Source organism: Coptis chinensis, chromosome 7, assembly GCF_015680905.1.
Source record: "Coptis chinensis isolate HL-2020 chromosome 7, ASM1568090v1, whole genome shotgun sequence".
In the NCBI taxonomy this organism is placed as follows: Eukaryota; Viridiplantae; Streptophyta; class Magnoliopsida; order Ranunculales; family Ranunculaceae; genus Coptis; species Coptis chinensis.
In genome coordinates this window covers 5758686-5772906 of record NC_141462.1, presented here as the reverse complement: position 1 = coordinate 5772906, position 14221 = coordinate 5758686, and the positions used below count along the sequence as shown (strand labels likewise).

Genomic DNA, 14221 nt, shown 5'->3' with positions numbered 1-14221 from the left:
CCAAAAATTCAAACCTATGAATTATTTTCCGCTAGTCACCCCTCTGAGCTTTTCTTTAGCCTTCCATAAACCACAATTCTTTACCCTGTTACAAAAACAAAACAAAAGAAAAAAAAAAAAATCAACCTACCCAATCTAGGATAAGTCTGATAATAGAATGAGTGAAGAAAGAAGAAGAAAAAAACATGTGTAAACAAGAATTGTTAGTTGCTTCAGAAAAGAAAAGAAGTTTCCATCCAAAGAAAAGAAAAGAAAAAATAAATAAATAAAAACAAAAATAAAATAAAAACTCCAAAAATAGAATAAAAGGGAGTCAAAAGCCAAAGAAAAAGAAAAATATAGCTAAGGATGGAAACAAAGTATAGAAGCAAAAGAAAATAACAATGTTTTTTCTAAGTTATATAATATGAAGACTCTATTATCTCAGACTTGTCCTTTTGAATATCCATTTCCTTCCTTCTTAAATTATCTCCTAATCCCCGCAACACCTAATAAAGACCTCTAGCTCAATTAGGAATAGGTTAGTGTGATAGTAAGTGGCAGATGTGTTGATCGATTCCGGCTTCCTTGTGTGTCATTGAGATTGTAAGGTAAAGTGTGTCCATCGCGACAATTGGAGTAGCTTAAACTTGAGCGGAAAAAAATCGAGTGGTTTTGTCTTGACATTTATGTGAGGACCTACTTAAGGACGCTATTCCGAGTTTTCATAAACGAACCTGCTAGGCATTTCATAGTATTACTCATAGTATATATATTTGTATCGTAGATGATTGATTATTATGCATATATTAGCTTAGATTTTGACTTGGTTATTCTTATTCATTTGCTAGTGAGATGTATAGATAGCTGAGACATAAATAAAGAAACAATAGTTTTATTTCTAAGGTGTTGTAATATAGATGAAGTTTGTGAGTACCTTCACTGGAAAACTCTCACGAGGTTATAACTCGTCCACTAGGAAATTCCTAGCGGTTTAAGGCCTTATTGCATATGGTAAATGCAATCGCAAACGAGAGTAGTTAGAACTCCATTTTTGGTCACTTATTCTAATTTCTCATATTTGCTTAAGGACAAGCAAAATGCTGTTTGGGGGTGGTTTGATAAGAGCTCAAAACTGTAGTTTTAACCCCTTAACAATCGTACTTTTAGACCAATTATGCGAGTAATAAGTAAAAGTTAATGCTGATTACGTATTTTTATGTATTTCAGGCATGAAAGTCAATTATATGTAGAATTGTATCACTTTGGTGATATAAAGGAGCAAGGGTTGGTTGCTAAGAAGTTTTGTGATAAAGGTCAAGATTCAAGGAGACAAAGCCTTTGTAAAGCCCGGTCAAGAGCTGAAAAGTCAAAATCCACGCAGGCAGAAACAGTACACAAAGTTAGCAGAACTTCCGAAGACCATATCTTTGGACTCAGACCTCGGAATTGGGCCTACCTTATGTCAAAATGACCGTCTCGGAAAGAGCTTTCCAATGGTCTAATACTTGACCCAATCAGAGAAGCAGAAGTAGACAAAACATCTGTAGAAGCCAACTGCAGCTGAAGAGCCCTTTCTGAACTAAAAGAATTGGGTTTTGGGCCCGATTTTACGGCCCAAAACATGGCTCCAAGCCCATGCACGATTTTTGGATCTAAAAGTATAAAAACAAAAGTTTGATTCTTTGTTAATGGTAGCTAGTTAGACCTAAAACTATAGATAATTCTAGATCTAGTTTTCATTAAATTAAATTAAGTTTAGTTTCATTTCAATTCTTGTTTTAGATTAATCTTTAGAATCATTGTTCTTCATTTGATTAGATAAATAAATTAGTTATTCTTGTTAATTTCGATTTTGTCATTTCAATTTATAGATCTAGTTTTAATTCTTGTTGGTTATCATTTCTTAGTTTAAGTAGATTGAAGTATTGTTAGTTAAATTAGTCAAGTTAGAATTTTGATATGATGTTTAGTCATAATTCAATGGGAAATGATGGTTTGATGAATCAAGGCTAAAACCTCCATTAGAGGGGTTGATGAAGCCTTGATGAAAACTTAGTTGTATAGTGTAGAAGCGTTGTAAAGTCTATTCCATTCTAGAAGGTCGTGTTTCGCCATGAGAATGGGTGGACGACCTCACATGCTAGTTAGAATTGGTAGAAATGTCATGTTTAATTAGGGATTATAACGAGCAATTCTTACCGTAAGAAAGTAAGAATTGGATTACAACAGTCTATGCTAGGTGATTAAGTTGGATTCGAGGTGGATTCAATTCCCCTCTAATTCTTTATCTAGATTCAAGAACAATTGTATTTCCATAGCATTCGTAGTTTAAATTCAACATATCGTTATTCAGTTGCATCGTAGTATAGGAAAACATTCGTAAATCTCTAAAGACTTTAGGATAGATTAATTAGATACGAAAACACAACATGCGGAAGGACTAGGAGTGCAACGAACTTCCTACTCCACTTAGTGCAATTTGCATCGAGAGTAGAATATCTTTGATAAGCAATCGAGCATCGTAAATAAAGTTTTAGTTTTACTTTCGTTTAGAGTTCGTAGCTTTATTCGTTAGTAAACATATCTTTTTACACTTATCACTAGACTAGATGAGTCTAGGTGATCCTCTGAAATGTGGACTATGGGTAAAAAGATAAAGGAGTCGTGGAAAAGTTTGAGGATATTAATTTGGGGTTTTCGTTTAATTGTAGATTATGGTGGGACACGAAATGGACAAGTGGCAATGGACCATCCGGGAACACTCCGTCCAAATGACACATAACCAGTTAGCTCAGTTGTTGCAGGCTATGCAGAATAACCAGCCTGTTCAAGGTGATCCATTTGCTAAGCGTAATAAGGAGTTTGGTACTCTTGGTGGGCAACGATTTACTGGTAATGGGAATGCGATAGCAGCAGAGGCTTGGATCCAAAGTTGTGAAAATGTTTTTGAGCGTATGCAGCTTACTGAGGTACAGAAACAGGAGTTGGCTGCTCACCAACTTGATGATGCTGCTAGGTTTTGGTGGAGAGCTCTCGTCCCTAGTCTGGACACTAATACCTTGACTTGGGAGGACTTTAAGACTAGATTCAAGAGCAAGTTTATTCCCGAAGCAGTAAAAGAGCAGTTGGGTCAAAAATTCTCTGAGTTGACCCAAGGCGGGAAGTCCGTTACTGAGTATGTGACAAAGTTTAATGAGCTATCGAGGTTTGCTCCTCACCTTGTGGATACTGATAAGAAAAAGAATCAAAAGTTCATACGTGGACTAGAGTCTTACTTGGCTAGCAAATTGATTCCTTTTGACGGGGACACATTTGATCGTGTGTTGGATTTGGCATTGAAATATGAGGAGCATAATGCAGCCCTTAGAGAGTCGAGAGGGAAAAGGAAGTTTGGAGAGCTACCAGCTATTAGCCCTCAACATTCTGAGAACAAACATTCGATTAGGTACATGCCATATGATACAACTCAGAGCGGTCAATTTCAGAGACCACCACCACCGAGGTTTCAAGGAGGTGGAATTAATTCTGGATGTTATGAGTGTGGCCAAGCTGATCATCACGCACGTGACTACCCATAGAGGAGGCGGAACCAAGGTAGACAAGGACATAACCAAGTCAATAAGCCAAATCCGCGAGGACCAACGCCAGTTCAGATTGCAACTTTATTAGTGAGAGATCATGTAGAAGGTATCGCTGACACACAACTTTATAGTTTGCATGTTTTGCTTGATATTAGTTAGTTCCTTTTTAGGTGTGTATACTGGGGTATACACATACAATCTATTAAGGCATGTGTGGCATTCGAAGGGAACAATAGATTCTCTGTGTGTACTAGTAATTATTTGTCTCATTGTGCTTTGGCTTAAAAAAAAATCATTTAGATCTCGGGACGAGATTCTTTTTAGGTGTGTATATTGTAAAACCCCGTTTTTTTTATTTATCTAATTAAGTGTGGTATTATTATTTATTGATATAATTTTTGAAATTTTTTGAAAATATAAAAAATAGAAATTTTGATTTAGCAAAACTAGGACTCTAGGAGAGAAACGTGGGATAGTTATCAAGGATAACTCACGTAGCTAACTTTTTCTTTTCTCTCCCACGTTTTCAAAACAAAAGAAAACCCCTACTGAAAAATAGGAAGAAAATAAAAGAGAAGAAGAAAAGAGAAAAGGGGAATGCAAAGTATTGGGCTCACCGCACTATTTATATTCATAGTTGCATGTTTACATCTTGTAGATTTACTAAGGTGAGTTATATTTCTTTTTCTTTTTTTGTTTCCATAAAAATAAGATATTTTGTTTGTTATGTGTGATCATATAGATTGTATAATGGGAGTATAAAGCCATTAATGAATTGTATAGAGTTTTGTGAAGAAGATGAACAGTTAACAGTAAACATCATTCCAGAAAACTTGTCTGCGTAGTCTTTTAATTCTATTCAGATGGAGATCTTCCTGTATTCGGATGTCTCTCAAATTTAATCCTTAGTCACCTGATACATTGAACTCTGACATATATAACTTTTAGACAGATCCAACGGTGGAGTTTCTGTGGAGGCACGCATAAGCGTGACTAGTCGTAGTAAATACTACGCCAAAAAACTGCACTGCACAGTCATAGGTTTAGGCATAGATGAAGGATGACCACATATTGGATCTTCCTCAAATTTGATCTGCATATTTAAAACACACAGTAGTCATACCCATTAATATTATAGGGAAATCCGACGGTGGGATGTCCGTCAAGGCATTGAAATACTAGACTATTAATTTTGGATAAAGTTGTGAATGAATGGAAAATGGTTAATCTATTGAATGGATTGTTGTTTATGATCATTGTGCATGATTTGCTATTGCCTGAAATTAGTATATTTACATAAAAAGTGTAACCTTGGTTTATTTGAATATAAACATGGTAATTGATTGAGCTTGTGCAAACTGTCGCTCTTGAGAGTGTGTTATAAGAAATATTGTCTAGAAAGTATTGTTGATCGTGGAAATTTATTTTGTTTTGTATAACATATATACTATATGGATGTGAAATCATTAGAAAAATTATGACACTATTAGAATAAGATGGACAGTTCTCATACTCATGATATGATGATTACGCATTCCAGCTCTAGGAGATGTGACGTGAATGCGGGTGGATACATTTGATGTCTTGACGCATTCCATCCTTGTGAGATGTGACGTAAATGCGGGTTTGGATATATTTTATGACGCATTCCATCCTTGTGAGATGTGACGTAAATGCAGTTTGGATATATTTTATGACGCATTCCATCATTGTGAGATGTGACGTAAATGCGGATTTGGATAGATTTTATGACGCATTCCATTCTTGAGAGATGTGACGTAAATGCGGGATTAAAATTTATGGCAAGGTTCCATCTTTTAGGGGAGGAACTAAATGTCCTTTGTCTCACTAAGAGATGTGACGTAAACCTTGGTTATGTGAATTTACATGATATTGGTATTTCACGAGTTCAAATGGGAAATGGTCCTTTAGGAAATATAAAAGATGTCTAAGATAATTTAATAAATCATGGGGGGGGAGTGTATTAGCAATTTATATAATACTTGAGACATTATTTTTATATTTTATTGTTATCATTGAATTAACTCTGTTTTGTAGGAGGGTGGGCTACCTAATCCTTATTGCAGGGATGAAGCCTACTCTAGACTGTTAGGCGCTAAGGTAATATATTGTATACTTCTTAAAGTTATTATTTAGATAGTTGGTTACAATATTATATTAAATTTTATGTATTATATTGGTATGTGCTACATTGATTGCACGTTAAGAGAAACTAAGTTTCTCTTGTCAATTGGTGACAAGGGATCGATGTCTCTAACGCAGCCGAATGATGTAGACGTGGTATACGTAACTTCATGGCGATAATGTGTATTGTTATGAACTATCATGAGCATTGCATTTAGGGCACTCACACCAGCATTTTTAATGCTGACCCCAGTTTGCTTTGTATTTAGGGGTATGTTCTTTATGGAACCTAGACCCTTCGCAGGAACCGCAGCAATAGTAGCTGTTTGAGTTGGAAAACCATGGAACTATAGTTGGAGTAGCTGGCTTTGCTTAGGAGCTGTTTTTCTTTAGAGATTCTACCTTTTTTATTGTATGTTAGATTTTGAGTTAATAAGTTGAGACGTTCTGATTTATCTTTATTTCGGTTTGATGTTCCACGACATATCAGGATGATTGTAATTTGGGGGTTATTCATTTTGGATTTATGCAAGTATTCTTATTCCAATATTTGTTTTTGCTGGATTTAAATGCATGTTTATCAGAAATGTATGATCTCGGTTCACGCCTCGGGATTTGTAGGATTTGGATGACGTGGAAATAGAGTAAATATCTATTTGTTGTCGATTCGAATTCTAAGAAAAATCAGGGTGTGACAATACTCCTCCAAGACTTTTTCATGGCAGCTGTGGGAAACCATCGGTTTGCCCGTACTTTACAAATTTTGTCAAGGGATGGGAACTTTACTGCCTGATGAAAAGTAGAGACTACTACACCCATACTGTGGAGCCAATCCCTTCCTAAGATTGCATTGTAAGGGGATTTGCAATTCATCATAAGGAATTCAATGTCTACCAAATTGTCCATGAGCGTGACTGGTAAAGAGACTCTTCCCACTGAGGTTGTTGTCATTCCATCGAAACCGATTATTGGATTATTTCTACAACAATCAAATTCTCTGAAAGCTGCATGTTCTTGTAGCAACCAGCAAAAATGATGTTGACAGAACTCCTAGTATCCATCATTACGGGCTGAACTCTCCATAATCCAATGAAAGCTGAGATGACGGTCGCATCATAATGAGGATGATGGACGCCAATTAGGTCTTTATCAATAAAACATTAGGGACCGCGTTCGGTAGTTTCTGAATGAATTCCTTCTACAAAATCAATGTTATTTACGTGATAAAATTCACACAAGAAACCAAACTTGGCTCGCTGCTCATACTTCTGCCTTGTTCGTGAAATGTCATTGATTTTGGCGTAACCAGCTAGTATGACATTGTAGCATGTCATTGCTAAATTTTACTTCACAGTCTTTGAAAGTAAAAACACGTCTAACTGTCCCTTTTCAACTAACTTCTGTATATTTTCCCTAAGAGATCCGCAATCTTCAGTTTTATGACCAAAATCATTGTGGAAGTGACACCAAAGATTTTTGTCACGTCTAGACTTGGTGTTGTCAAGTAAGAGCATTGGAGGAAAAAGTAAGTTGTGTCCTTTAATCTTCTCATATATCGCTGCATATTTGGCATTTAATGGAGTGAGCTTCATTTCTTCGCGAACCGTGTTTGGCTTTTTGTAGTCTGATTTTTGTTGTTGTCCTTTCGTAGTGTTTTCCTTCTGTTTGCCTTTACCATCGCTTGAATCTTTACTCCGATCATCTTTGTCTCTTGAGGCTTTTGCTCTAACATCTTCTTCGACGTTAATGAATTGTTGTGTTCGTGTAAACAAATCGGACTTGGATTGCAGGGGGTCTCATACAAGGGAATTGTAAATTCCGTTTTTATCAAAATGGACCCCTTCCTTAAATGCATGAATGATTATTACATCAGGAATATCAGTAACCTCTGCTTACACTTGGCGGAAATGAATTACAAACTTTGCTAGAGTTTCATATGTTTGTTGCTTGGTATTTAGCAAGATGTTGACATCTTTAGGACGTGTCCAATTATGTTTAAACCGATCTATGAACTGATTTGCTAATTCTTGGAATCATGTGATAGAATGAGCTGGCAGGCCGAAGAGCCAACGGAGAGCTTCTCCTTTTAATGTAGACGGAAATTTTTGCATAAGAGGGGGTCATCTCCACGCCAGAGAATTAGTCTGCTTTTAAATTCCATGACATGATCGTTCGGGTCACCTCCTGCTTCATCAAACATAGGAAGATCTGGTTATTTGAAGCCGTCCTGATGTGTTGCATTTTGTATGATCAGAGAAAATCGCCCAACGACATCTTCATTTACTGCAAGGTCTTCCCATCGAGTTTCAGCCACACCCGCATTGCTCATTGTTTTCTTGATGATGTCTTTGATTTGTTGTTCCGTAAATGCTACTCCTACGGCTTCTTGACTTTCAACTTGAGGAGTAACAGAAAAGTACAGAAGAACTCCCATAAAAGCAACTCCAGCATCTAGAGCAGCTGAAAGAACATAGTTGTACGTCTGCCACCATTGCTTGCGGTACCGGATTGCAAAAGTTGAAAATAGTTCCTACCACAACCCAGGCATTGTAGTTCAATGTCGTTGCTGGAGGCATATTTGCAATTGCTCCCAATAAGATTGGAAGGTTAATCAGGGGAATCCAAGATTGCTTTGGAAATGCCTTGTGCAGGAGCCAAACCAGAACAGGTCCCAGTAAACCACCAAGGAAGAACCAGTTAAGGGCACCATAATTTCCAAGACTTCCAAAGATTCGCTTAGGTCCTACCAGGCCCCATAGTACAGATGCATCAAAGAAGACACGGTCACCTGGGCATGTCCAAGGACTATTAGGTGGTAGCAGTTCATGCCGGCATATGTTTGGAATAGTAGTCAACAGCGACCATGCAACAAGAATGTTAACTGTGCTAGCTATCATGGTTCCAATAATCTGGTAAGCAGAACGATACGAAGTATGTTAGCAAGGATAATATATATTGTTAGAAAGAAAGTGACAATTATGGCTATCAATTTCCTGTACACCTGCTTCTTTCTTGAGAAATATTCAGAAGGACGTCAGAGGCATCGAATGTGTACGCAATGTATAGTTTTTAAGAGCATTGTGTACGTTTAATGCAATGTCTTGTAACAGCAATCCTCGTCTCTTTTTTGTCTTGTACGGTCTCTAGAATAAGGAGTGGATCTCCTGGAACGTATTGAATGTTGGTCGGCCTATTGTAATTATGTATGAGTATAACTTTAATAAATAATACAATGTTTGTTTGAATGGGAATATCAGGGTCAATCACGATTTAAAGATTCAGGAAGAAACTATAATCAGGATCATTGCTTACTAAGCTAACTTGAGCATTTCCTTCAAGATGCAACAAATCCAGAGGTTCTAGTGTACAAAAACCTGAAGGGCTCAAATACAGCAAGTGGTGCGCATGCTTCTGACTTTGAGTTTGGATAAGTCCTAGTAGAATCTGACAGCTCGCTCATCAAGCACTCTACGGAAATTCTGAAGCCTTCTTTTGGCAGAATGACAACTAGTACAGAGCATTCTTAACTTGACAGTAAAATCTCAATCGGTTGGTTCTATTGATGTACCTAAATAAAGGTCGTCAATACCTTTAGAATATTCACCTCATCATTCTTAGAATCAAAACACGGCATCAATAATTTAGAAGAGACTGTTTTTCATGAAGCTAAACAAAAATTGGTCGCGACAATTCGATATGTGATAGCGCACCCTGTAGTGCTTAGACTAATATTATAAAAGCACAGCACATGATAATTCCTCATATCTGTTTTGGTAAGCAAGACATCCACTTCAGCTAATTAGATTATAAGAAACAGTTCTAATGTCTACATTTTCAAGCATAACATCATAGCAAGATATCATTTCAGTCATAACTCCATAGCAACATTCAGGAAACTAACGCATAAGGTAAAAAAAAACCCAGACAAGAATCCATTACTAGGCATGAGACACATCTATAGATGGTCCAACTCTACCATGGTAGTTACTGGGTGCCAAGGACTTCAATCTCAAACACCAAAACTGAGTAACGAAATTCGATAGTGCAGGGAAAGACAAGAAAGCTACATGGAACCAGAAATTTATGTTCAAGTTTTCGGATTTCGATTGGCAAAATAGGAGTCACCTAATAATAGGTGAGTGACAGGACACAAATAATCAAGTCCGAATCAAAATAAACAAATAATTAACAGCTAAAAATCAAAAACAAAATAGTCAACACCCAACAAGTAGATCAACAACAAAAAAAAAAAAAAAAAACAAAAGAAATCAAGCTATAATAACTAGTAAAAATTACCTCAATAGAGTTAAGCTTTCTTTGGTAAAACAGATCAATGGAATTCAGGAACACCACCAATATTTCTTCCAATCTTCTTACAAACCGTGTGAAATCAAAATCACAGATCAGCAGAGTAACACAAACCTTGAAATCGATTTTTTCTGAAAAAAATCAAAAGAGAAAGAGGAAAAGAGAGTTGCGGCTAACCTGAGAGAGAGTGAGTACGAGAGATTGCGACCTAGGGTTGATTCAATTTGGCAAATGAAGTGGGAAAATTTTGGGTGATTTTCCTCTGGCAAAATATATCCATCTCGGAGATGGATAAATTTTTCCCGCTTGAAGTGGGAAAATTGGGTCACGTGATGTGTTTGCCGGCAAATGAGAAAAGGATTTGCCAAGTCCTAAAATGGTACCAAGCAGTGGAAAATACACTGTTAAGTGGGAAAATACCAATTTGTCAGCGGGAAAATCACTTATCAAACACGCCATTAGGGCCTGGTTGATAAATTTTCCCACTTGTTGGGCAAATAAATAATGGGAAAATAATTTCCCACTTAAAATTTTTCCAGACAAATATCTAATGGGAAAATTTAGTTTTTTTTTTTTTCGATAATCTGGGAAAATTTAGTTTTGCCGTTGCTTATTTGCACAATTTGCATTAACTGGCAAATGTTGGCAGCCAGTTTTGCCGGTGTTTGATAACACAAAATTTTCCGCTGGCAAATAAATTTTAAAATTTATTATTTTGTATTTAAAATGGTTCATACATTTTAATAAGATAAAACACATAACAACTAGTTGTATACAGTTAACTTGTTGCTGAGGAATCGCTTTCAAACGACATATTATATGTTCCAATAAGGCTTATATAGCAGATGATTCTGCACTTATGCATTGTGAATACTTGGTCTTACCTTGTGGGCTTGTGGTGATAATGCGTAGAAAATTAAGTTGAATAAACAAGAGAAAGTAATAACAACTCCCAACTTGCTGACAATGCAATGTATAAACTACTGAAACAAATAAATAGTATCCAAGTTCGAAGCTGTAGAGGAGCCAGAGCACAGAGAGGTTCAGATAGGCAAAAATGGCAAGCAATTTGTGTGTAAATGGAACCACGGTGAGCCTGGAAAATTATTCTTCCCCAGTCCTTCTGATCGGCTTATATTGTGCAGCAGCAAATTTGGTATGTTTTGTACTAATCCTTAGTGATGTGTGGGCTGGGTTTCGCGATAAGAAATTTTGGTTCCCTTGTCGGTTATTTCCGCTTAACTCTATTACAATCACACTTATATCAATTGCTACGAAAATTCCAGTTGATCTAACAACTAAAATGCCAAGTGCTGTAGACCAACTGTCTAAGCTCAGTGGCACTGTCTTTATATGCTTAACTATTGGTTTTATGACGACTTCAGTTGGCGTTAAAGGGGCGTTTGAATCCTACGCAAACGTTACAGCATTTAGCATATTTGTGATTACTGTAATTGTCAATATTTGTATACAAATGGCCATAGGTGTGATTTTCTGTTTCACTGTAGAACATTCGGTCATCATGTTCTGCATGTTGTTATTGCTCATAAAGTTATGGGTATCTGTCATTACTATAAATTCTTATAAGGGTGAAACACTAGACCAAAACAAAGATCTCATCAGAAAGGGTGAACAAAGTTTGTTACAACGACTGAAAGTCTGCTATCTACACGGTTATAATTCCTCACCACAGTTTATGATATGTAAGAACCCAGATTCTTGCTATGCGTCTTCTGTTTGCATGATCTCTTCACTGGTTCTTATGGTAGCCATGCTCCGGTCTCTTGTCTTTAAGGATTTTAATTTTTATGGAGGAGCTTCTGATTATGGATGGTCAATGTGGTTGATTGTAGTGAGCCAAACTATCACTGTTTTTGTTGCTAGTTTGGCCATTGGGTTTAGATGGATTATAATTGCTTGCCATATTTTGGAGGACAATGAGATCGTAGATAAACTTCCAGATTCACCTTACCGGCAACTTCTATACCTATTCTCCTTAACAAGCTTGCCGAGTTCACTTGAACTGATACTGCGATATGCAATATTTTATCCCCTGGCATATCTGGACTGTTTGCTATCGGTTATTGTCTTAATAGTCTCAGGAATCGCTGGGGGTGTGATAAATACGTATTGGAAGGATAGATTTGCTGAAGAGAGACTTATGGATGAATTTGAAGGTTTAGTTAAAGCACACCAGGTGGTAATCGAACCTTGCATACTGAGGAAAGGTGTTGAACACATGGAGAGATGGATGGAGATGAATAAAAGGAATTGTCCAAAACGTCTCATTGAACTGCTATCAACTATTTCCCCATCGACACAAGATTCTCTTACTATTGGTCTGAATGCAGGGAGGGAAATTTCTACTCTTTCGGTGTTATTACTAGTAGAAATAGCCAAAGTCGCAACGCCAACTTCTATGAATACATGTCTGACCAACATCTTGGGTGAAGTGTTTGAAATCATTCATTTCATTGACAACAACATAAAGGTGGGAAGCTCCAAAGATAAGTTAAGATCCACATATGCAAAGATTCTTTGGAAGTTCGGGCTCATCAGCGAGGTTGCTGATAAAAATAAAGTCGAGGAATGTATGAATGGAATGGATAGAATGGATCCATCTAAATTTGAATCGAAGCACGTACTTGGAGTTCTTAGAGAATATCAAGAATCATTTACAACCAATATTTTGTGTCATGAAACACGTGCTATGGTTAATTTCATTCACCGCCGATCATATGCATCAAGTAAAGAGCTGTATGATCTCATAGAGCAGTTATTTGTTGACATGTTGCATGTATTCCTCACTCGACTCCCAGAAGCCATATTCAATCATATTCTTGAGAGCCCCATAGAAGAATATGAAAACAGAGTAAGACTTGGTTTGACACTCATTTGCAAACTTGAGCCGCTAGAATCTCATTTGAGATTGTCTTTTCCTGCAGAGAGTAATATCTTTAGCCTGATTACTTCTCAAATTTCTGCCACAAAAACGAGAGTGGAAGGCATCATTACTGCTGACATTGACCCTGTGATTGAAGATTTTGGTGAAACTCAAGCAGGTGGACCGTTTGAAAGATTTGAAGTATGGAGAAACAGGTACGTCCGAAACAATGCATATTCATATTTTACATATTTTTTATTTTTGGTTTGTATTCCAGAAGTATTACTTCCTTAAGTTTGGAAATTTAGAGTACACAAATGCCTGAACAAGAGTAAACTTGCCTGCATTCTACTTTTACCAAAACAAACATCAATAATGTTCTAGGATGTACGATCTGCCCCTGTTCGAAAAGAATTGGTTTTTATTGAGCTTCACAGTTTGCCCCTAGTTGGGGATTTCTATTGACATCAAGACTAGAGGATCGATATGGCACTTATCACACACTTGATTAGCATAGAGAGACATACCCGTTTTTGCTCAAAGGCGGTTTATACACTGGTTGTAGACTGATTATCAAACTTTCATTGCAAAATTGCATCCAATCCTTCGCATAATTTGAAGTGCTAAAAGATATTTGTATAGACAAGTGTGGCAATAATATGATGCTAGATCCTTCGAGTTTTGATCCCTTTCTTTGCACAATGCAGGCCAATATTTTTGTTTTTTTTTTTTTTTCTGTGGATGGCCTCCAACATTTAAGGAATTTGAATTATTATAATAGTATTTCTTGAGAAAAAAGAGGTATCTTATTCTTTGGTTTGCTTTCTTGTAGGTTCATTTTTCGATCAATCAGTCAAGTCAAGAAAGAACTGAGAATATCGAATGTTGCAATGAGCTAGTACTATGAAATGTTCAGAGCATTGCAGTAAAAGTGTAAAACAAGAAAAGAAACAGTCTGGTGAAGGCACTTTGAAGGCAATGTATTTGGGATAATTATAATGAAAACACAATATTCCCTAACACTAATATAACATTCCTAATATAACATCTACAATAATATTCCCCGTCATAATTGAACGTCATGTACCTTCAATTATATTATTATAATAATATTCCACTGCAGGTACATGACTTTGAGATGTTCCGACTTTTACCTTAAAAGCACATTATAGTAGATTTCAGACGAGTTTCTTTAGTTCGTCGTTATCCTATTTCAGCCTTTAAAAGACAAAATCACAGTAATAATCCAAGGCAAATGACAATATATGTGTGAAATATATCCTAGATATAACAGTGTATCCATTAATTCAACACGGATCCT

The 14221-nt window shown here is 36.6% G+C and overlaps 2 protein-coding genes and 2 long non-coding RNA genes across 5 annotated transcripts; 2 read left to right on the top strand and 2 right to left on the bottom strand.

Annotated features, from left to right (window-relative positions):
• The first annotated feature begins 2753 nt into the window (after positions 1 to 2753).
• On the top strand, positions 2754 to 3560 carry LOC147485527 (uncharacterized). The gene has a single exon (XM_086573540.1). It carries the CDS (start codon positions 2754 to 2756, stop codon positions 3558 to 3560), a length of 807 nt encoding a protein of 268 aa, XP_086429666.1.
• A 3969-nt stretch (positions 3561 to 7529) lies between these two features.
• On the bottom strand, positions 7530 to 9131 carry LOC147485526 (uncharacterized). The gene is made up of 2 exons (XR_015202283.1): positions 9021 to 9131; positions 7530 to 8617 (listed from the first exon to the last, which is right to left on the bottom strand). It is a non-coding gene; the product is annotated as an uncharacterized LOC147485526 (long non-coding RNA).
• A 6-nt stretch (positions 9132 to 9137) lies between these two features.
• On the bottom strand, positions 9138 to 10362 carry LOC147485525 (uncharacterized). Its single transcript, XR_015202282.1, has 3 exons — positions 10194 to 10362; positions 10005 to 10077; positions 9138 to 9276 (listed from the first exon to the last, which is right to left on the bottom strand). It is a non-coding gene; the product is annotated as an uncharacterized LOC147485525 (long non-coding RNA).
• A 547-nt stretch (positions 10363 to 10909) lies between these two features.
• Positions 10910 to 13940, top strand: LOC147485524 (uncharacterized). Of its 2 annotated transcripts, XR_015202274.1 has the most exons (3): positions 10910 to 12888; positions 12962 to 13115; positions 13733 to 13940. XR_015202274.1 is itself a non-coding variant. In XM_086572934.1 (2 exons), exons 1-2 carry the CDS (start codon positions 11074 to 11076, stop codon positions 13797 to 13799), a joined length of 2109 nt encoding a protein of 702 aa, XP_086429060.1. In that variant the 5' UTR covers positions 10910 to 11073; the 3' UTR covers positions 13800 to 13940. The 2 variants fall into 2 exon arrangements, 1 of the variants encoding a protein (XP_086429060.1); XM_086572934.1 differs by having other exon boundaries at positions 10910 to 13115.
• Positions 13941 to 14221: the final 281 nt, after the last annotated feature.

What these genes read in the sequence shown, in the direction of transcription:
- LOC147485527 (XM_086573540.1), top strand. Translation starts at nt 2,754, where the DNA reads ATGACACATAACCAGTTAGCTCAGTTGTTGCAGGCTATGCAGAATAAC.
- LOC147485524 (XM_086572934.1), top strand. Translation starts at nt 11,074, where the DNA reads ATGGCAAGCAATTTGTGTGTAAATGGAACCACGGTGAGCCTGGAAAAT. An exon ending in TTTGAAGTATGGAGAAACAG is followed by an intron (nt 13,116 to 13,732) that starts GTACGTCCGAAA and finishes GCTTTCTTGTAG; the next exon opens with GTTCATTTTTCGATCAATCA.